The sequence below is a fragment of the Callithrix jacchus genome, chromosome 3 (assembly GCF_049354715.1).
Source record: "Callithrix jacchus isolate 240 chromosome 3, calJac240_pri, whole genome shotgun sequence".
In the NCBI taxonomy this organism is placed as follows: Eukaryota; Metazoa; Chordata; class Mammalia; order Primates; family Cebidae; genus Callithrix; species Callithrix jacchus.
In genome coordinates this window covers 50,515,310-50,540,316 of record NC_133504.1, presented here as the reverse complement: position 1 = coordinate 50,540,316, position 25,007 = coordinate 50,515,310, and the positions used below count along the sequence as shown (strand labels likewise).

At 34.9% G+C, this 25,007-nt stretch overlaps 1 protein-coding gene across 10 annotated transcripts in view; it reads right to left on the bottom strand.

Annotated features, from left to right (window-relative positions):
* SLC10A7 (solute carrier family 10 member 7) overlaps window positions 1–25,007 on the bottom strand; it is a 291,318-nt gene that overhangs the window by 200,692 nt on the left and 65,619 nt on the right. For 7 of the 10 annotated variants that reach the window (XR_013532873.1, XR_013532874.1, XR_004740612.3 and 4 more), the window contains one exon: window positions 7,075–7,113. The exons of the other annotated variants lie outside the window; for them this stretch is intronic. Coding sequence is in view for 3 of the 7 variants with exons in the window: in XM_035292871.3 (XP_035148762.1) it covers window positions 7,075–7,113 (39 nt within the window). In the remaining 4 variants the exon portion in view is untranslated. The remainder of the gene's footprint in view (window positions 1–7,074; window positions 7,114–25,007) is intronic. 10 annotated transcript variants of the gene reach the window in all.

Sequence of the window (25,007 nt, the reverse complement as noted above, 5' to 3'; positions counted from 1 at the left end):
AGCGAAGAAAAATATATGCTGGTGAGTTTTTCAGCCCAAGGCAAGGAGCTCCTTTTAACCTTTGATCTGGCATGAAAAGAAAACTGTTCATCTTAGACTGGCTTCTGCTAGTTCCAGCAATGAGTATTTTTAAAGAGAAGAATTATGTGAAAGAAATTCATTTCTTGACACTTTAAATGAAGAAATTTAGAAAGTAATCAGTGACTCATATAGATCTTTTTTAAATTAGATGTTTTGAATTTCCAAGGATGATTTAACTTTCTAACTCTTTGATGCTGTTTCTGAAATTCTTATTAATACATTTACGTTGCCATGAATTGTTCTAATGTTTATAACATCATTATTAAAGACTCAGTTTGGCATGATCAACTGATCACTCCCTAGCAATTCCCTTTAAGACCAGGAGTTTCCAAAAATAATATAATAGGCTGGCTGAGGAGTCTAAAAATAGCAAAGTTCTAAATGTTCCTTTTAAACTTTAACCTATAATTCTTGGAGACACAGAAACACTGAATTCAGCCTCCAAGTAAAAAATGCTAAGTTCTAACAAATCAAATGATCTAAATTTAGTTTGCGGAATTTGTTTTCAACACAATTGAATCTTCTGAAATTAAAGAAAAAAAAATTTAATTAGAATTTTCCCAAAAGATGTCAGTATCTATTTTTAAAAAACCAAAACTTCCTGATGAGGAGCAACATGTAAGATGCCTGAACTTGAAATGGAAATATATACATGTACATACATAAATTTTAATAGCATTTTAGTTATTCAGGGTACTTGACTATCACGTTTTATTAAAATCTCATTAAGAGAGAACTCTCAAATCATTTACCATGCTCCACAATTATTGTAAACTGAACAATTTAAATGAGAGGAGGAGATAATGACATTAACTTCTTAACTTAAAGCAATCCTCTGTGGCATGATTTTAAAATATTTTCTTGGTCTCAAATTTATGTAAATTGAATTCATCTATCATTAGCTATTACCAGCCTAGCTACATTAAAAACAATAACAACAACACAAAAACAAAAACAGTTTTCTATAATAATTAGTACCTAAAAACACTGTTTAAATTAGACCTGGGACAATATTAAACTAGCTATAAACATGCACAGTATTTTATTTAGTATACCCAGATGACTGAAAATCAACAAAAATGCCCTCTGAGTTCTTTCTTCAAAAACCCTTCTAATTAAATCCTTTCATTCAAAGTTTTAAGGTAATCTGAAATAAATACCCTTTTCAGATTCCATTATGTATATACCACAGGAATGGTCACTCGTGATCAGAGAATAATCCTTGAATCAGGGTATTTTGGAGCTTATAGGGTGTGGTCAGAGATAACCAATTTCCTTATTTCATGGATATCCATAGTCACACACACACAAATTCATGGCAGAGCAGGGACAAAAACCTAGATCTAAAGTTTAGCTCAAAGTTATTTCTTATCACATCATATAAACATTTTATATAGATTATGCCACAACTCTATAGTTCAGGCACTATCATTGCCTCATTATGTATATAGGGAAGTTTATATAGTTAGGCTAGTACTCAAGTAACAGGTCAAACCCAGACAGACTGGCTCCAGAAACCATACAACTACCCATAATCCTAAATTTTAAGAAGAGGTAGACATTTTCCATTTAAATTCCCAAATAGCTGTAACAAGTATCACACTTTAAGAATAATCAAATAAAAATATAAAGGGTATAATTTGGAATTTCCCTCCTCTAAAATAAATCTTCCTAATCCCAACTCGAGTACCAATTTCTCCCTGAAGTCCTCTCATGTCATTTAACTGGAATTAATCTCTTTCTTAAAACCTTTAATAATTACTGTATCTTGCTCCTATGTAGAATGTACTAGCTACATTCTCTCTTCTTGCTTAGTAACGGAAATCTAATTTTTAGCTTTCAGTAAATTGCTATATTTCCCAATTTCAGTGGCTAGGTATGATCACGTGACTCAGTTCTGCAACAAGAAGTGCTAGTATCCTGTTGGAATTCCAGTAATGCTGCCTAAAGAAAGAAGACTTAGGCTTTAGGGAGCTTTTTTTTCTTTTCCCACTACTTTACCTTGCTATCCATACTTTCTGGCTGGTACTCCAGCAGCTATCTTAGACCATGAGGCAGCCTTGAGGAAGAAAACTTCATAATGCAGAGAGTGGAGGAGAAAGATAGGAGTCTTGGCTCACGACAAGACCATGAAGCCGCTATAATATACTTAGACAGCTCCCTGCAAATATTATATATAATGGAGAAATAAATCTTAATCTTGTATAAAGTCACTATTATTTATTGTTTCTTTTTTCTGTTAAGCCAAACCTAATTCTAAGTGACACAGTTCACACTTTTCCTAATCCTAGGTTGTTCTAAGTAGGGTGAAGAGGCGAAAAAGATACAGAATTATTTCTCTTCTAACACTAGAGCAACAAAACATACCCAATCATAATTGTCATTCTCAAACACTCTCTGGTAACTTTCAACTTTATGAAAGAAAAAGCAGGGAAAGGAAAAGGAATAAAAAATGTAAAACTCATTGATTTTGTATCCTGAGACTTTGCTGAAGTTGCTTATCAGCTTAAGGAGATTGTTGGCTGAGACAATGGGGTTTTCTAAATATACAATCATGTCATCTGCAAACAGAGACAATTTGACTTCTTCTTTTCCTATTTAAATATACTTTATTTCCTTCTCTTTCCTCACTGCCCTGACCAGAACTTTCAATATTATATTGATTAGGAGTTGTTAGAGAGGACATCCTTGACTCGTGCTGGTTTTCGAAGGAAATGCTTCTAGCTTTTGCTCATTCAGTATGATACTGGCTGTGGGTTTGTCATAAATAGTTCTTATTATTTTGAGATATGTTCTATTAAATACCTAGTTTATTGAGAGTTTTTAGCATGAAGAGGTGTTGAATTTTATTGAAGGCCTTTTCTGCATCTATTGAGATAATCACAAAATCAATGTGCAAAAATCACAAGCATTCCTATACACCAATAATAAACAGATAGCCAAATGATGAGTGAATCCCCATTCGCAATTGCTAGAAAGAGAATAAAATACCTAGGAATACAAGTTACAAGAGATGTGAGGGACCTCTTCAAGGAGAACTACAAACCACCACTTAAGGAAATACAGGACATAAACAAATGGAAGAATATGCCATGCTTATCGATAGGAAGAATCAATATCATGAAAATGGCCATATTGCTTAAAGTAATTTATAGATTCAATTGAATCAATTTATAGATTCAATTTTTCACAGAATTAGAAAAAACTAACTTAAATTTCATATGGAACCAAAAGAGCATGTATAGCCAAGGCAATCCTAAGCAAAAAGAACAAAGCTGGAGGAATCAAGCTACCTAACTTCAAACTATTGCAAGACTACAATGACCAAAACAGCATGTTTCTGGTACCAAAACAGATATGTAGACCAATGGAACAGAACAGAGACCTCAGAAACAACACCACACATCTACAACCATCTGATCTTTGACATATCCGACAAAAACAAGCAATGGGGAAAGGATTACCTATTTAATGTGTTTGGGAAAACTGGCTAGCCATATGCAGAAAGCTGAAACTGGATCGCTTCCTTACACCTTACACAAAAATTAACTCAAGATGGATTAAAGATTTAAACATAAGACCTAAAACCATAAAAACCCTAGAAGAAAACATAGGCAATATCATTCAGGACACAGGCATGGGCAAAGACTTCATGACTAAAACACCAAAAGCAATGGCAACAAAAGCCAAAATTGACAAATGAAATCTAATTAAACTAAAGAGCTTCTGCACAGCAAAAGAAATTATCATCAGAGTGAACAGGCAACCTACAGAATAAGAGAAAATTTTTGCCATCATCCATCTAACAAAGGGCTAATATCCAGAATCTACAAGGACCTTAAACAACTTTATAAGAAAAAAAAAAAACCCATCAAAAAGTGGGCAAAGGATATGAGCAGACATTTCTTAAAAGACATTTATACAGCAAACAAACACATGAGAAAAAGCTCATCATTACTGTCATGAGAGAAATGCAAATCAAAACCACAATGAGATGCCATCTTACACCAGTTAGAATGGCGATCATTAAGGAAGCAGGTCGGGCATGGTGACTCACACCTGTAATCCTTGCACTTTGGGAAGCCAAGGTGGTGGATCACTTGAGGTCAGGAGGTCGAGACCAACCTGGCCAAAATGATGAAACCCCATCTCTACTAAAAATATAAAAAAATTAGCTGATCATGGTGGTACATGCCTGTAATCCCAGATGCTCAGGAGACTGAGGCAGGAGAATTGCTTGAACCCAGGAGGTGGAGGTTGCAGTGACCTGAGATCATCATACCACTGCACTCTAGCCTGGGCAACAAGAGCAAAACTCCATCTCAAAAAAAGAAAAAAAGAAAAGTCAGGAAACAAACAGATGCTGGCAAGGATGTGGAGAAATAGAAACACTTTTACACTGGTGGGAATGTAAATTAGTTCAACCATTGTGGAAGACAGTATGGCAATTCCTTAAGGATCTAAAACTAGAAATACCATTTGACTCAGCAATCCCATTACTCAGTATACACCCAAATGTTTATAAATCATTCTACTATAAAGATACATGCACACGTACGTTTATTGTGGCACTATTCACAATAGCAAAGACTTGGAACCAACCCACATGCCCATCAATGATAGACTGGATAAAGAAAATGTGGCACATATATACTGTGGAATACTATGCAGCCATAAAAAAGGATGAGTTCATGTCCTTTGCAGGGATGTGGATGAAGCTGGAAACCATCATTCTTAGAAAACTAACACAGGAACAGAAAACCAAACACCACATGCTCTCATTCATAAGTGGGAGATGAACAATGAGAACACATGGACACAAGGAGGGGAACATCACACACTGGGCCTTTCGGGGGGCTCAGGGAGGATAGCATTAGGAGAAATACCTAATGTAGATGACCGGTTGATTGGTGCAGCAAACCATGATGGGACGTGTATAACTATGTAACAAACCTGCACACATATCCCAGAACTTAAAGTGTAATTTTTTTAAAAATGTAGAACAACACTTCTGCCTCTCTCCCATTGCTCATGCCATTTTCTCTCCTCTGTCCTTTACCAGTTAAGTCCTACCCATACTTCAAGACCTAGCTCAGAGCAATTACTTCTGTCAGATCTTTGAATTCAGAATGCATATTGTCTGTGCCATTTATTTGACAATCATAAAGCTCCAGTAACATCTTTCATATGGCTTGTTAACGTTTACATTGCATTTCTTTTTCTACATGTCACCTCCAGAACCTAGTGGGACCCACCTTGTATTTCTTTGCATTCTTCACAGATACTAGAAAACTACCTCTATGTAGCAGGAAATCAATAAATAGTTTTGATTGATTAACTGAATTAGGGTAAGAAAAAAAGTGAAGAAAAGTAAAAGAGCAAAAGACTAAGAAGTGAGAATACACAGCTTCTTATGAGTGAAAGAGCATAATACAAATCTCCAAGAACCACGAGAACAAGTTGTACTTCACTAGACATTGCCAAACAAGTGGGCCTGGTAGAACAAATAGGATATCTCCATATAGTCAGTGTATGTCTCAAACTATACTTAGTAAGCTTGTTCTCCAAAAAAGGAATAGTGCATTTTGTTTTAGTCACTCAGACAATTGTGTCAACTTTATTTTCTCAAAGTCTAGACACCTGAAAGAATAAGAAACCCAAGTCAAGAAGCTATGTTTTAGTAGTGGATGTGTATGGTGCCAAATCATGTATAAAAATTGGCTTCCAGAAAGTTCATATTTTACAGATATTATTTTGTTAAACAATTGTGACAACTTATAGAATAATACTTGTACACATAAATTAATAACTTAAAATATTACTGAGTCTAAACTAAGCAATCCAAGAGATCATTTTTGTTAAACAAAATAGACAAGTTAAACCATGTTTGTTAAACAAAAATGATATTGTCTCTCCTCTAAAACCCAGAAATACAGCATCATGAAAAACATTACTGGCCATATAAAAATAGGATATAGGCTATGTATATATTTTGCCAATGCTTCATCATTAAAAGCTCTCTAGAGCTATGTGACACTAAAAGCTATGTAGCACTATGTTGAATTAACACTATGTAGCAATATGTTTAAAAACTTTAACTACATTTAAATACATACAATAATAATTAACAGAGCATTTTAAACAGAGGTAATTGATATTTTACCTAGACTCATGAATTAGTTTATACATCACTGATTTTACTCTCAGTTATTTGTAAGTCATTGCACTACATACCTGCTAACGAGTTATGCCCCAAAAATACAATATTCTAATTTACTTCATGAATTTAACACAGTTTTAGGACACAAAATATTTTAAATTAACAGAAAACTTCGTTTCTCAATCTTTCATAAAACAAATCAAGTCTCTATTACATCATTTATTTAAAAATGATTAAAAATGCTAAAACAACATCCTAATATTGGTTCTATTTATGAAAGCTGAACTACTTTTAAACCTTTTTATATATATTAATACAACATATACTTGAAAATTATTCATTAGTCATATCTTCCTTTCAAATTTTTTTCCACATAGATTTCTCAGAAGTATCCAAGCCAGTAGCTTCTTTGACATGTACAAAATAAATGGGATGTCAACAAGTAAATTAGCGTTCCCTTTCTGACCAGCTGGGTCATGTTTCCTTTTCAAAATCCTCAGTCCCATGATACAAAATAATAATAATCTAAAAGACCTCATTAAATGATCAATATATTGACATAACCTCTATAAGGAGACACATAGTGCTTTAACTGATTCCTTGAATCCATTAAAAGGACTATTAACACCCAAACCTCCAAAATACATTGTAATAGAACATTTGCTTTATTTATTAACCAATTTTATTCAGATACTAGATAATGGTACATGAAAAGATTCAACAACTTTTATATTTACCCAAAGAGTAAAAGAAATGCAGCTTTCACCAAATCTTTCATACAAACCATATCACAGCAAAAGTTATAATAGACAAGTTAAACCATGTTTACTTACCAAAAAACTTCCAAAGGCTGAATTAAATATCGCAGCTGCCTATAAAGAAAATAAATGGGGGAAAAAACTCACTGAAAGTAAATAGGAATAATAAAGCCAAAGATTATCATTCTCCCTTCCCCACTATTCAAAACCTTAAAACACTGACTCTTTAAAGCAAAGTTAGTCACTGCTTACAAAAATTGCCAGTGGCCTGTAATTTACTAAGACAGATGAGCTACAGCTTAGGAATTCATAAATAATGAGTCTCAAAAGCAGGCAGAAAACACTTGTCATGCCTGGAACCTATATGACAGTACCAAAAGAATCATTGCCAGTACTAAATTGAGACCATGTTGCTATTGATTTTCCTACTAAATTTAAAACAATCAGAGGCTGATTTATTTGTTAAAAAATGTATATTACTGGGAGAAGGAAAAACAGAATTAAGACAAACATTAATTGTTCCCTGTCAGTGAACACAAGTCTTATGAACTACAATCACAAGGTAAGATCTCCTGTTCCTATACAACACACATTACAAATATGAACAATGCTGTTAAGACCAGGAAAGTTATTTGCTATACCATTAATTCTAAGCTAAAGAAAAGCAAGAAAACCTCCAATTTGGTGTTCAAAATTCAGAGAAGAAACATTTGACTTTCTGCTTACCTAAATATCCGAGGAATACATAGTAGATGTAATATTACTCTTAATTTTAATTTAATCACTATATTCAGTGAAGGTATACCAGAGTCCTCCAAGCTTCTCACATTACCCAAAAAGGAGAAAAACTTATATAACATCCAATTTGATAAAAAGAAAATAAGAAAGTAAAAATAATAAAAGGGGTAGAGAAAACCTATTTACATCTCCTGCATATCCAGAGCAGAATTAAATTAATCATCATGGACACCATCAGCCACACTATACTAAAAAAAGGATGTCAGTTTAGTAAGTTTGAATAAAGTCCAAACCCAGGCTAAGAGCTGTAGCTGAAAATGCCTTCTGCTCCAGAAGAGGATGCAATGAGAGTGAATGGGTAATGAGATCCTCAGCTCCTGAGAGCTTAGCTCTCCTATTCCAGTTCATAATTAATTCAAAGCTTTGATAATTTCATTAGATTTCTCCTTTGCTGGCCCTATCAATAAAAGATGGCACTGGACCACAGCTCCTCTGTGGCATAAACATAGGCACAGGCGCAGACCAGGGAAACCTTTGCTTCCTGACAGGGACAATGGCATATGGTGTTCAGTGTTGTACAGGGAACAGTGAAAAAAAAAAATCAGCTAAATAAAACATTACAGATGAAAATTGTAAACTATAGCAATATATTTAACACATCTTCCTGGAATTCTATTATGGATGATTCCAGGAAAAAGTTTTATGTATGAGGAAAAATAAGTAAAAGGGTATAAATAAATGAGCTGTGGTAACACCAACAGTAACACTGGCCCTCCTTCCTATAAAAAAAAATGTACCTTTCCCACCAACAATTTTTATATCTAGACCCTATTTTGTGCTTAAAACAGAATTACTTCTTTTTAGTAAAGAAATATGCTCTTCCCTTTTGAGCCTCTCTTTTCTTTTCTTTTCTTTTTTTTTTTTTTTTTTGAGACGGAGTTTTGCTCTTGTTACCCAGGCTGGAGTGCAATGGCGTGATCTCGGCTCACCACAACCTCCACCTCCTGGGTTCAGGCAATTCTCCTGCCTCAGCCTCCTGAGTAGCTGGGATTACAGGCACATGCCACCATGCCCAGCTAATTTTTTGTATTTTTAGTAGAAACGGGGTTTCACCATGTTGACCAGGATGGTCTCGATCTCTTGACCTCATGATCCACCCGCCTCGGCCTCCCAAAGTACTGGGATTACAGGCTTGAGCCATCGCACCCGGCCTTGAGCCTCTCTTTTCTAAATTCATTTCTTTCTAGTGCCTTTCACTAACCTTATACTCAATAAACAGCAGTCTTGCCTAGCATTTGAGAAAACAGAATCATTGGAGGAAAAAAGACTCAGAAGTCAAAGTAAAGTAAGTACCAACTACTACTCATAAGATCAAATCACTATACTCCTACTCCCTCTTGTTCTCTTCTTTACCCCAAATGCAAGAAATATATTTTCTGTAAATTGGCCTGTGCTCCTGCCTCTTATAAAATGACAGCGATGGGGCATCTTAGGTATCCAAAGATGCTGCAGGCCAACTCATTCTTAGTTGTTTTCTGACAGTAGTGATGGATTTGAACTCACTCAGTCAACTATACTGTCCTCCTGTGCAGTGAGCTCCATTAATCTTTTGTGAAATAATTAAGGTTCTGGGTATTCTGAAGACCATGTGAAATCAGACACTGAAACCAAGGATCTTGGGTTCGATAGCAACTGATAATTAAGGAATAATTGGCTCAATTTTGTGGTTGCAGTCTATGAAAGAACCATGATTCCCAGTTTCAACAAGTAATAATAAATATTTAGAGTATTTTATTGATATATAAAAGACATGCATGTATTTTGACTTAGGAAGGAATTCTCAGCTCCTTAGCATGACATCCAACACCCTCCCTGAACAGGTTCTATACATCTCATTCTCTACCTCGAATTTTACATCTGACAACAAGGAACTACTTGCAATTCCCCAAACTCATCATGCCATTTCTTATCACCTTGCTCCCTGGCCTGAAATACCCTTCCTCATCTTCTACCTGAGTAATTCCCTTTTATTTTAGTAACACAGCTTGGTCATCATCCTTCTAAGACAGGAGAGTTCCCCTGATCCCTTCATGGGACTCATGAAGGGGGTGGGTCATTTACTAGGCCTCTGTGCTCAATCCCTTAAGGGAGCAAGCACACAAGCAAACAAGTGTGGGAACCGGCACAAAGGAACACAGGAACTGGCTGGTCGCTCCTCTCTGGCAGGAGCAGGGTCTATGTGGCCCTGTAGCAGTGTCCAGGTGTATTACAATGGTCCTTTAGCTCTGCCCTCCAGGAGGGGGTGTTTGTGATCCCCGGAGCCCCAGAGGACTTGTGTTACAATCTGCTCTTTCAGCATTTTCTGTCAGTGGATGGCTAGGTGTTAACTAGCTCAGTGGAGGGTACTCCGCCTTCTTGGTACCCCTGTTCTTGTCAGGCATCCAGGAAAAATCAGGTCACACAAACAAATCAAAAGGTAGTTAATGTGAAGGACTTTATTGAGCAGTAGAAGCCTCTCAGAGGGAAAGAGAGCTGGAAACGGGTGGAGCAGGATGATAACCTTCCCCTGAAGTCTGGCCATCCTAGCCAAATTCCTCTCCAACCATAGTCTCTCACATCCAGCTGCTTCTCCTCTGGATGTTCAGATGCTACTCTCTTCATTTCTCTCTCTCTCTCTCTCTCTCTCTCTCTCTCTCTCTCTCTCTCTGTGTGTGTGTGTGTGTGTGTGTGTGTGTGTGTGTCTGTGCGCGCGCGCGCACCTGCCCTGAGTCTAGGGTTTGCAGTTCTCATGGACACAGGATAGGGGGTGGGGCAGGCCAAAAGGCAACATTCAGGTGGGAAAACAAGAATAGATCTCACTTTGGTCAGTGGGTCTGGGCTTGAGGGTAGAGCCCTCGCCAGGAACCCCACCCTTTTCTACTCAGTATTTCTCTCCCTCTTGTCCCTATCACTTCCAGGAAGTTTTCAGTGACCTTCCCCCAACACACACACACCTTAGGATACACACATATCTACACTTTTTTTAGTTAAGGTTCATCTAATTATCCACCAAACGTGATTACTCCAAGGTATACATTTTGCTGATGGGACTTTATGAGTTAATAATAAAAACATTACTGTGCAGGACATTCAGTTAGCACAAGAGGTATTCATTCATTCACCCACTTTTTTCAATGGATTAGACAAATTCTTGTCTAGATGCTCCATTACAACATGGAGCTGATGAACTGAGTATCCCCACACCTGCTGGCAGAACATCCCAAACCTATCTCTGCCATGGCACTTGTCCCAGTGTATTGAAATGACTGGCTGGGCATGGTGACTCACACCTGTCCAGTACTTTGAGAGGCCAAGGTGAGTGGATCAGTTGAGGTCAGGAGTTCAAGACCAGCCTGGCCAACATGGTGAAACCCTGTCTCTACAAAAAAAAAAAAAAAAAAAATTAGCCAGCCATGGTGGCAGATGCCTGTAATCCCAGTGACTTGGGAGGCTGAAGCTGCAGAATTGCTTGAACTGAAGAGGTGGAAGTTGCAGTGAGTCAAGATTGACCACTGCACTCCAGACTGGGTGACAAAGCAAGACTCTGCCTTAAAAAAAAAAAAAAAAAAAGAAATGACCTACTTACATGCATCTCTCTCAAGGTCATCTAAGGAAGGAATCTAATGAAACTCATACTACGCACCCACTAGTTTGTTACTCCTAATTCCACCCTGACTCTGAAGTGACCAGAAGTAAAAAAGGTGAGAAGGTTAATCTATCTATCTGTGTATCTATCCATCCACTCACCCACCCATCTATAGTGAAACAAATCATGCCCTTGTGTCCACTGGTCCTCTTTTAAAATTTTTATCATGTGTGTATATTCATTAATTAAAAAATATGAATTGCTGAAACAAGTACAACTACTTGAAATGTCCAAAGTCTTTGTCTTTTACTGAGTTATTTTATGTGTTTCGCAGAATCCAAGGCACAGAAGACTAGATCCGACCTCTGGTACCATAACCAACCAATGACAATAACAGGAGATCTAGACTTCAGACTCCCATCCATCCCACCCAATACAAGAATTTCTTTCGCGTTTTCAAAACAATCTCGTTTTACTTCTCTTAAAACCTCTGAACCTTCCTATTATGATACAACTGTATAAAATATGTTTAATATAAATAATGTTTTCCAAGATCAGATGAGATTGGGCAAGTTCAGAGTAGCATAACTGTACACCAGAAATGACCAAAAATTAGCCACCATGCGTAGCTAGATTTTTTTTAATGTTTTGAAGAAACAGAGTTTTCCTATGTTGCCCAGGCTAGTCTTGAATTCCTAGACTCAAGGGATCCTCCCATCTCAGCCTCCTAAAGTACTGAGATTACAGGTGTGAGTTGCCACACCCAGATTGATTTAAAAATATAGCAGTTCTTTTGTTATTGTCTCCTTGGTTAGAGAATATTTCAAAACCCATTCCTCCTGTAGCATGCTCCATTAAAACAAGAATTTGTTTAATCCATCGGAAAAGAATGAGTGAATGAACGAATACCTCTTATAACTGAAATGTCCTGCACGGTAATGCTTTTATTACTAACTAATAATATCCCATCAGCAAAATGTATACCTTGGAATAATCACATTTGGTGGATAATTAGATCAACCTTAACTTAAAAAAAAGTTCATATTGAGATTTTTTTTTAATATTGACTAGATTGGCTTCCTTTATATTACACATTTGTAGATAATATATTGCTTTTGGCATCAACCCAATTTTACCCAACATAAGATATTTCACTAATGTTCCATTATATATTATACAGCATGCCTTTATTAAATTCTTTTGGAAAACTGAGCAAGTTCAATAACGAATTAATTTCTTTATAAACTTCTTGGAATTATTTAAAATAAAGGTAAATTTCTGAAAAAAAAAAACACCTTAAAAATGGGGATAAAGAGTTCTTTAACTCCTAAAAGCGAGCTCTTTCATTGCTGAATGGCTCTAAACATTATGAAGTTCTACCTTACAATAAGCCTGAAATCTATAAATTCCCATAACTGTGATGCACTGGACCATGTTCTGTGCTCTGGAGTTACATAAATATGTCTAGTCCCTTTTATAAATGCATTTCAAATATATGTATACTGCTGGCTCCTACCCAAGTCTTCTCTTATGACATTATATCAAAAATTTTCATAATGCTGGTCCTCATAAGCCTTCCCTTATGAGGCTACTAAATAAAAAAAGTAAAATCCATTACTTACATTGACTATGAATAATTTATGGCAAGTTAATGTGTTAAACTTCTAGCTTTTGCTTTTGAGTACCTGATTCTCAGTCAAATCACAGAAATCTTTACCAAAATGTTAAAATGGGGTATTTATGCTTATCTCAGAATTTCTAATAATGTTTCAAACCTAGGAGAATACCAAACGTGGGAGAAGAATTCTGCTATTTAAAAGTAAGATACCAGTCACATACCTTGGTACTTATAAAAAGATACCAAGACTGGGTCAGGGACCAGTTCACATATAGGCTGTAAAGGTGAAGACTAGAAATTCCAGAGGAGATTGATAAAATGCAATTGTTTTCCTCCTTCTCTATAGGAGAAAGTTGTTCTGTTCACCACACCTCTCAAGTTGGGGTAGACGGTGATATCTACAAAATGAAGCAACTATGATAGAACAAACCATAAAGAAATTAGAATAGCATCTCTGTTCCATATTAGATGTTTAGTGAGAGGACAAATTCCACACTGGGCCACCACAGGAGCATCGGATATATGCTTTAAGAGTCCTTAGGAACGTTCTCACCCAGTGCATTTCCCACTGGGTGGCAGGGATAGGGAAGGTATATAAGTGAACTGAAACAAACACTTGCTTCCTGACTAGAAACAGCAAAGACCCCATCCTGTTCTGTCTCATTCACTTCTCTGAAGTGGCCAGAAGTAGAATAATGAGAAGGTTTGAAAAAATAAAAACACAACAACAAAAACCCAGTGAAACAGACCATGCCATCTTCTCCACTGGTCCTATATTAAAATTCTAATCATGTTTATGTATTCATTAATTAAAAGTATAATTTTCTAGTTTTTAAAACCTAGGTTTGGCCTCACTTGAAAAAAGAAGGGAATTTAAAGTTTTAAACTAGAATGCCCTGGGTTATTTAATTGCTGGAAATTAATCCTAATTACAAAAGATATGACTATTTGTTTAAACAAAAGCGACCAGAAAACCGTGAGATCGGGGTAGGTAAGGAGAACAGAAATATGTGAGAAGGCATTTCAGGTATATAATCCTTACATTCACAGCATTCAATAAAGAGTTATATTAACAACACAACATTTTAAATATATAGCTGAGCTAAAACAAAACAAAAAAAAAGTACAATTAGCCCTCTGTATCTGTGGATTCAACCAACCACAGATCAAAAATATTATATTCAAAAAAAAAGAAGAAAAAAGATGGTTGCCTCTGTACTGAATATGTACATACTTTTTTTCTTGTTACTATTACCTAAGCAATACAGTGTAACAACCTCTTATACAGCATTTACACCGTATATTAGGTATTTTATGTAATTTAGAGAAGAAAATATATATAGGAAGATGTGTATTTATATATAAATGTCATTGTATATCAGGGACTTAAACATCCATAAATTTTGATATACTGGGGGTAGTCCCAGAACCAATGCCCCACAGATACCAAGAAACAACTGCACTAAACATACAGAAATTAGTCAAAGCCAGAGCGGTAGAGTATATGAGTTGATGCTGCACTCATGCCCTTGAAGAAAGAATAAGCACAGGCTTTAGCCTGCTAAGGATGGAGAACTGGAAACGAGACATCTGCATTAAGCAGACTGGAAGGCTAGAAGGACTGCCAGCACTGTGTAGAAGCAACTAGAAAATTCTAGTTACAAATTCAAGATAATAACATAAGGACTGTATCAAAGGTAAGTATAAGGACTGAGTTTACACTGTCTACATGATTCATGAATTTCAAACTAACAATTTATTTAAAGAAAGAAAAGACAAAACAGATTAAGGGGCAGTGGAACTCCTAAGCCCTTGAAAGACGCAAATGTGAAACTTCTCTTTGGAATCACTTCAATAACCCAGAACAGAGTGGATTACCAGATAAAAACACCTCCACTGAAGAAATGTTCACAATAAAAAATTTTAAACAATGTGAGAAAGCTGTATGACAAGAGTATCATAAAAGCAGTGAGGAAAAGAGAAGTAACTAGGTGTTTTTAAAGGAAAAATAATACCAGACAAATTAAAGACCTAGACGTGGAAGGCAAAACTTTATCACTTTTAAAAGAAAATATGAAACTATCTTTATGCCCTAAGAAAGGAAAAGTTTTTTTTTAAGCAAGACAGAAAAAGTACATATAAAAAAGGAGAAGCTAAAATAGAAAACCTGAACAGATCAATAATGAGTGACAAGATTGAATCAGTAGTAAACAGCCTCCCACCAAAAAAAAATCCAGGACGAGCTGGCTTCCCTGCTGAATTCTACCATACCTTTAAAGAACAAAATACCAATGCTTCTCAAACTACCCAAAAAAACTGAAGAGGAAGGAAGTCTTCCTAATTCATTCTATGAGGTCAGCATTACCCTGATACCAAACCAAACAAGAACACAACACAAAAAGAAAACTACAGGCCAATATCCTTGACCAACACAGATGCAAAAAACCCTCAACAACATCCCAGCAAATGTAATCCAATAGCACATCAAAACAATAATACACCATGATCAAGTGGGATTTATCCCAGGGATGCAAGGATGGTTCAATACATGCAAATCAATACATGTGGCACACCACATCCATAGAATGAGAGACAAAAACCACATGATTATCCCAATAGATGAAGAAAATGTATTTGATAAAATCTGACATCCCTTCATGAAAAAAAGTTTTAACAAATTACGTATAGAAGTTACACACCATAAGATAAGACAAAGGAAAAGTTGGGGTTTCCACGCAACAAAGTTCTGGCCTATGAGATAGAAAGTGGTATATGCTTGATGGTGGGGGTTTAGGAAGGTTAGTTTCTGGTACTGCTGCTTCTTCCTGCCGAGAGCCGTGAAAGCTATCTTGCATCCAGAAGGGCACTGGATAGAATAGCCACTGTAATGTCACTGAGCCGCAGAATAAATGCCAGAAGCCTCTACCTCCAGGCATCTTGGTATATGAGAAAAGTAAGTCCCTGCTTGCTAAAGCTTTTAGTCTGATTTTCTAGTACTTGAAGCCTGACACTACCATGTTCCTAAACAAAGGAAAAAATAATAAAGGGCTACTCTGGCAGGTCAGATAAATAAAAAACTGTTTTCTCTAAAATACGAGCTTGAGTAGGTATATAAAATCTTATTTAGTATAATCTCTTGTTCCAATTGCATATAATGTCATTGAAAATAAGAAAGAGAAAACTATTAGTCTTAATTGTTGGAGGTCAAAGCTACATTGCCTTACCCTAAAAAAGTTCCTCAACTATGTGAATTTATAACCCATCAGGCTTTGATTCACAGGAAGGAGAAACAGCCTTAATATTTATTTTTTCTTTAAGCATAGATTCAGTTTTAAAAACACATAAAGACTAAAACATCAAAGACTGAATTCCAATACTTTGTTTTCAATTAAGTATGAAAACACAAAACATTTTCATTCTATTTTTAAAGTAGTTTGTAAAGTGCTATAAAAAGTCAAAAAAAAATAAAAAAATACGTTTCTTTCAAAGCCAATTATGATTAACTTTCTCCTATGCAACTTAGTTCCTAGTTTTACTACTGACTACTTAATTACCACTATTTTCACTGAATAGATGTCATTACAAGAAAAATTTGAATTCTATATTTCTATGTCATATTTAAGTATTACTAAACCATACCATAGAAAAGTAAACATATATAAGATATCAATTAAAATGTGAGTTTATACACTATGCTCAATATTAAGGGGGCACTTTTAATCTGATACCATTTTTACATGTATCATTGTATGCTTTAAGCAGCCATGACTTAAAAAGTAGAATATTGTTTTAAAACCATTACTGAGTATTTTCTCTCAACAAACAAAGCTAAATGAAGACTTAGGACTGCTACAAGGCATTCATCAGTTTAAAGAAAAATTAATTTTAATTCTTTGCTTTAGAATATTACAGGAATTAACAGAAGTGTATATATATACACTTCTGAAGTATGTATTTTATATATGCAATATATATAAAATCATAGATATTAACTTTGAGATTATATATTTATATATATACACATTTATATATATAGGTGCATATATATACATATAAAATATATAGTACATATAGTATTATATATGTATATATATAATGTATGTGTGTATATAAATATATAATCTCAAAGTTAAGAGTGAATGTTTGACGTGAGGAGCAAGCTACATTTCTTGCCTATTTCTACAGGTCCATTTCTTAACACCAGTAGAAAAAATTATTTAATATTCTAAATCTTGAGGTGAATAGGAGGTTGCTATGCTTTGTAACTATTCATCTCAATTCAGGCAAGGAAAAAATATATTCAAGTTACTGTTTTCTGGGTGCTAAATTGAATCAGGTGTCCTCTCCTCTTAAGAAAATTAAGTTGCTTTTGTGCAAGAGTGTTTTAATGAGAACAGAACCGGCCGACAGTGATAAATGGGAATGACACCAGGGAGAGCACATAAGCAGGACAATATGTGCATGTTATAGTCTTACAGCCTATTTTTCACTGACTATTCTGAATGACTTCGCTGTTTCTTAAGGGGCCTATTAATCTCAAATTTAGTTATTGCACAACGTTTATTTGAACATATATTCTGTGGATGATGACAGTTAATAAAGGAAATCTTTCACAAGCTGTATTTTTACATATTGTTCCAACTGCAGCTCCCAGTCATTTGATGATATTGATGGAATAACCTACATTGTGCTGAGGTTTTTTTTTTAATGGCACATATATTCAGATTCCTTTCTAAGCACAAGGGGACTCTTAAATAACCGCTAAAATACATACAAAAAATTCTAGTACAAAACAGTAAAAGCAAAAGGACATCTTAACTGTTCAACAAAAATCACTTAATGTACAAACTGACCCTTCTAAGCCAAACCAGACACCTTTTAACACTTTTAGAGCCCTGGTACACAATATGCAATAGTTTGTGCATACCAATCCACATTTTCTCAATACGCATGGAGCAAGAGAGGAAGGGCAAAATCGATTTTCTTGAGGTGCAAAAAGAATCAAGTAACACAGCTGCTTTGATTTCTCTTTGGTATGCTTTTTTGATGAAATGTCATGTACTTAAAATAGTGATGATTCTGTATTTCTTATTTCTAGTAGAATACTTTTTATGAGCTTAAAAGAATTGTTTGAATATTTTCCTAAAAATATAATTATTAGTTCAAATAAGCTCATCAATTCAGATTGTCATTCTGATTCTGGAAGAATTTGTTACTTTAAGTGTTACTGGTTCACAATAACAATACCTAATATTAGTTGGAAATATTTAATTCGAGATTTTAAAATCTGCCTTATAATTGAGGTGAAAATAAACTTAGTGAAACATTTTCAACTGCATCCTCCTGAAATCTGTCTTCAAAGGTGTTCGATTTCTATAAAATCAGAATTTTTAAGTGGAAAAGGCCATTAAATACTATGACAATGGCTTTGTAAATCAAGAAACAGAACTCCAAACAGGCAAAGGATCTTTCCCAAAGTCATATTGGACAGCAGAAAGACAGAATAGAAATCATCTCCTGACATCTCTTGTACCCTCTCTATTACATCCACACTATTTGTTTTATATATTATTTTTACAGACATTTATAGATATATCATAGAAAAAATGGCATAATGGTTATGTTGGAGTAAATGGAATTAAGAATATTTTTTCGTCTGTGCTTCTCCTAGAATTATGTTAAGAATTTCAGAGGCTCTTTCTTTAATCTTTAGGCAAAGTTTGAACAATGCTGTGCACATATTGATGCTCAATGTCTGATTAAAAACTGAATGAATTGAAGATAATACCAAAAGGAAACTACTTAAAAGAAGACTAAACTGCTTATTCTTCTTTGCTATGCTAACACTGAATATTCACAGAAACAAACCATGGGTATGACCCAGAATACTAACACTTAAATCGAAAATACTATTTATTTATACCATTTATCTGTCAATAGCTTATTGATACCTATCTAAGATTTTCATTGTACATATTGAAGATTAAGCTGAATGAAACTTACTTAACATTTTATATACTATTTGACATTATATCTGTTTAAAGAGTTAATTTCTCAATATTCCTCAAGTTTAATTCTTCTTAATCCTTTGGGTTTCCCATCTCTTCCAGAAAAGAATAAAATAAAATGCTTCTCTTATTATTCATTCCATCAACCCAAATTTATTAAGCAACCACAAAAATAAATACCATAGAATACCAACTCACAGTCTAGGGCTAGAAGAGAGACATCATAATAAGTACAATACAAGAAGATCAATGGTATCAAAGAGTTATGGCATCAAAGAAATTAACTTTAAAATGGGCTTTTCCAATATCTCCTAGTGATATACAACAAGCACTTTTCTGATCAATTAATGGAAGCTCTATTTAATGCCAACACATGAACTAAGCTCTCAGGACACTGAGAAAGGAACTGGCCAAGAATCCCCCTAACACTTTGTTTAGAAGGGCATCCACAAAACGTAAGTGGCAGCCTGTGTCAAAGCATCTAATGTTGCTTACAAATTTTAGAATCTAGCTTTCTTGACTCTGTTATTTCTGCTCTTTTCCATCCATTAGGTCTGGGAATCTCAAAGCTTCTTAAGAGGGCAATGGATCAATCCCTCAGCAATAACTTTCTCATCAGCTTTTCATTAGCAATAAAATAGCTTTCCTACCATCTTCTGGGAAATAACTTACCATAGATTCAGAGAACTTCAATGGACTTCTGCAGATCATCTAATCAAGGCACTTTTCCTCAAAAAAAAAAACTACACAGAAATCATTTACAAATGGTGCCCACCAATCCTATTCTTTATGTCTTCAGGATCAAAGACTGTACAATCTTCTTCACAGTTTTAGATTTTAAAATCTATATTGTAAATATTTTTCACTAGTAAGTTCTTTCTTTTCCTGACTGAAGTTTTTATTGGAGTTTTTTCTTAAAGTTAGGTTCCCTAAGAAAACTTTTAAAAGCTGTTTTTTTTGTCATTACAAATAGTGTGCTAGTAACCATTTAACCACTGGCTCAGGATAAAGGGAGAACACCAATTGGTAATATGTGCTGATTTTCATAATGTAAATACTCCTACCATGGCCAATTTCAAGGTGCAAATATAATGTCACTCAACACCAAGAAGGGTAAGATGGCATAATTACAAAGGCATAAGAAATTAGAAAAAGAAGGGCAAATTAAATACCAAATAAGCACAGGAAGGAAATAATAAAGATATGAGCAGAAACTAATGAAATACAAAACAGAAAAACAGTAAAGAAAAAAATCACTGAAATCAAAAGCTGGACCTTTGAAAAACACAAATAAAATTGATATACCTCTAGAACAGCGATTTGTGAACTTTTAAAGAGTCACTACTTTGTTTTAACCCAACTGGTCTAACACCAACTGGGTGTACTGCAATACAATTCTGGTGTTAATCATCTAGAATTAGTGTCAAACTTCACAAGTTAAAAACTCAGTCCCCCATAGGACTGCCCTTACTTTATACAGCCACTGCACTTCAAGAGTCCACAGGCTACCCATGCTTTTGATCAACTGGCTACAAATTCCAGTTGGGGTTCCAATGTCCCCCTTAGGTTCAATAACTCACTAAAATAACAGAACTTACTCAAAGTGCCATAATTAACATAAGAACTAAATCTATAAAACTTCTAGAATGCTTAAAGAAGATCTTTGTGACTCTGGATTAGGACAACATATCTAAGTTAGCCTACAAAATCACAAACTTTTAATATTATAAATTTTAAATCATAAAAATTAAAAATAGATAAATTGGACTTCATTGTCCTTCAAAATCACTGTAAAGAAAATGAAAAAGCAAACAGACTGGGAGAATATATTTCTAAAATATGTATCTGATAAAGGACTTGTATGCAGAATATATTTTTACAACAAAATAAAACAAAACTTTTACAACTAAACAAGAAGACAACCCCAAGTTCTTAAAAATGGGCAAAAGATTTGAAGGGACACTTCACTGAAGAAGAGATGTGGATGACAAATTAACACACAAAAAGATCCTAAACATCATTAGTTAATAGAGAACTATCAATTAATTAAAATCACAGTGAGATCCTGCTATGTACCACAAAGAAGGGCTAAAACTTAAAAAGAAACTGGCAGTTAAGTGTTGGTAAGGATGTGGACCAATGAGAACTGTCATATATTGCTGGTATAGACTGAAAATGATAAGGTCACTGTGAAAACAAGAAGTTTCTTTTGAAGTTACACATATATTTACCATACGACCAAACCATCCCACCACTAGGTATTTATCCAAGAGACAGATATTCCTACATTCACACAGACTTGTATTCAAATGTTCAGATTTATTTGTAATAGCTCAAAACTGGAAACTACTACCCAAATGTCCTTCAAGTGGTGAATGAATAAAGAAATTATGATACATTCACACAATGGAATATGACTCAGCAATAGAAAGGAATGGACTACGGATACACTCAACAACATGGATGAATCTCAAAAGCACTCTGCTAAGTAAAAGCAGCCAAACACAAAAGGCTGTATGTACTGTATGCTTCCACTGACAAACTATTCTGAAAAAGGTAAAACAGAAATCAGATCACAGGCTGTCAAGGACTGCAGGTAGAGGAAGGGGAAAGAGCCATAAAAGAATTTTTGCCCTGATGGCTATGTTCTAAATCTTGATTGCAGTAGTGTTTATACAATTTTATGCAAATTCTAAAACATCATACTATATAATTTTAAAGTATGAATTTTACTGTCTATAAATTATATACACAAACATCTGACTTTTTAAATTATAAAAATTTTAAAAGTCAACAAAAAGTAGAAAAACGTAACTATATGACATTAAGCTTTAGCTTGTTTATATTTACTTGATTTTGAGGTTTACACAGAAAATTTCAATAAACAAATAATAAGGTTTAACATAACACAATTAGAATTGAACCAAAACCACAGAATTGCTGTTACTACTTCCTACCTAAGAAAAAATTTCAGGGCTCTGCTTGTGATTTGTAAAAATGTCTTTTCAAGTCATTATTTTCAACAGTAACATGATTTGGATGCTAGACTTTACCTAACATTCAAAAAAGATACCCTCGTTTCACATTTGTTTAAATATGATAAGGATTTCATGTTAAATAAACTTTAATTTAAAATCATCACAGAGGCATTTATAAAATACTAGAACAAGCACTTATAATGGAATCAGAAGATCTGATTTCAAAACTTGGTCACATACTTAGCTATGAAAATTCATTGCATCTCACTTTATTCATTTCATTAAATGAGAAAAACAATGCCAACTTCATAAAATTTTGTGAGGGTGGGCACAGTGGCTCATGCCTGTAATCCCAGCACTTTCGTAGGCTGAGGCGGGCGGATCATGAGATCAAGAGATTGAGACCATCCTGGCCCAATGATGAAACCTTGTCTCTACTAAAAACACAAAAATTAACCGGGCATGGTGGTGCGCACCTGCAGAGACTCGGGAGACTGAGGTAGAATAATTGTTTGAACCCAGGAGGCAGAAGTTGCAGTTAGCGAAATCTCACCACTGCCTAATGACAGAGCAAGACTCCATCTCAAAAGAAAAAAACCAAAACTGTGAGGATTAAATGAGATGGCACACATGAAACCAGTGGGTATGGTACAAAATATCATATAAAGTAAGGCCCAGTAAGCCTTCATTATTTAAGTATTCATTCTCCAAGTTCCTTAAGAACCTAGGTTGTACGAGGAAACAAGAGACATCACAGTGGGGAATGGCTCACTAATGAACTGACCAGTTCTAAAACCATACCTAGGAAAACCTTTTCCCTTTCTGTACACACACCCCAACGACTTCACAATAATATTTATCTCTACATTCCACCTTTGGTTGGCTTACTCTCACTAATTGTACAGTATTTTAAACACCTTGTAAATATATCACAAATAAAACATAACCAAGTCGCTATATAACTAACTACCCATCCTGCAGAATTTAAGTAAGTCATGAAAATCAGAACAAACTCAATGAGAAGAAAAAAGAAGATATGATAGGTGCTTAAAAGGAGTGATCAGGATATTTTTTAAATAAGAGCACCTGTGAAAGTTGATGAAGACAATTATTATTACAAAAATGAACGAGAAAGATATGACATCAAGTCATCAAGTAATTTTCTCAGGAAAATTACATCAGCTTCCACTCCCTAAAAGCAACATTTGATTCTTTCTCCATTCGTGCCAAGAATCAGTGAATAGTTCTCATGTAAATTTTGTTAAGTGAACGATAAAATAAGCTTATTTTCATAATTTAGTTTTATTTTTTTAAATAAAGACTAAAGAAATATATTTTTCAGTAATTGCTACAAAATGTTGATTTTTTTAAAGTTAATTAAGTTTAAGTGAGCTTTCTCCTGTATCACTTATCACTGAATAATGTGGATCTTCTTTTGTTTTATTCTTCATCCTAGTTTGTCAAATATTGATATGGGATAGAACATAGCAATTCTTTTTTGTTTGTAAAATTATAGCTGATGTTTAAAACAAGCTTCAAAGTGCTACATTCGGCAGAACGTGGTTTAAATTTTCTACAAATAACAAAGTAGTACAGAAATAAATACTAGGAAATCTCTTCCAAATTTCTTAATTTTACATAAGGATTAGACAGCAGCCCACTGTGGGAAGTGACTTGCTCAAGATCACACAATGTCTAACCTCGGCTGAGTCAGGATTACAAGGAAGAGTTCCCAAACACCCTTCCTTCTCCAGACCATTAATCTTTATTTGACTCTAATATACTATGTAGCTAAGATGTATATTAATATCAAAAATACACAGCATGGAAATTGTATAGACACACTAAAAAGTAAAACACTAGTCAGCAAGCAGTGAAGCACTAAATCGACTTCAAATTTTTATTAAGGTTATCCTTCCGTTAGTGACTGAAGGTATATTAGCCTAGTGAGCCATGCAATAGCTGTAGCACCACAACTAATGGACTGCCAAGAGATGATTTAATAAAGGGCCCCAGCTGAACAATGGTGTGTAAGTAACTCTGACAACCTGAGGCTTTCTCCTGGTCAAACGTTTTATATCTGTAAGTGACTTTCTCTAAAAAAAATTACCTGTGAAGATACTCTCAGAAGGTTTCACTGTAATAACAGTAGCCCAAACATTCTTATATAAGTTCAGATTCTCCAAGATCTTTAAGATGTGATTAAAAAGAAAAAAAGCCTAAAGGTCTTGTCCCCAGATCCTTCTACAGGCACCATTTATAACACGGTTAGAGATCCAGTTAAATAACACATTGAGCAACTACAACGTGTACGTCTTTTGTTTGAAGTAAAATAAAAAAAATACAGCAACTTTTAAAATGCTGCCCTCTAGAATTTACTCTAAAATGCGAGCAATGAAAATTGGGGCGAAAGTATGAAATAAAAACATTTATTAAATTTATTAAATACACATGTCTATAAAACATTATGTGGACTTCTCCTGTTTATGACATAGACCAACTTGCTCTAGGAGGAGAAAAAAAAGTAGTATGGGGAGAAAAACACTAAATAAGCAGAGATTTTTAAAACTAATAATGCATATGATTAAAGAGAGTTCAGGGAAAAGTTAACTTCACATACTTTATTAACATTGCTGAAAGTGTGGTAAACATCGGTATCTTACAAATGTCCATACATGCCCCTTGACCCAGAATTGTCTCTTCTAAAAATTTATCTCAGAAAATAATTCAGTCACATCTGTAATCCCAGCACTTTGGGAGGCTGAGGCAGGAGGATTGCTTGAGGCCAGAAGTTCAAGGCCAGCCTGGGCAACGTAGCAATATCCCATCTCTACAAAAAAGTAAAAAGCAGGTGTTGTGGCACATGCCTGTATGCCCAGCTACTTGGGAGGATGAGGCAGGAGGACTCCTTGGGCTCATGAGTCTGAGGCTGCAGTGAGCTAGGATTATGCGACTGTACTGCACCCTAGGTGACAGAGCAAGACCCTGTCTTTTTTTTTTTTTTTTTTTTGAGATGGAGTTTTGCTCTTGTTACCCAGGCT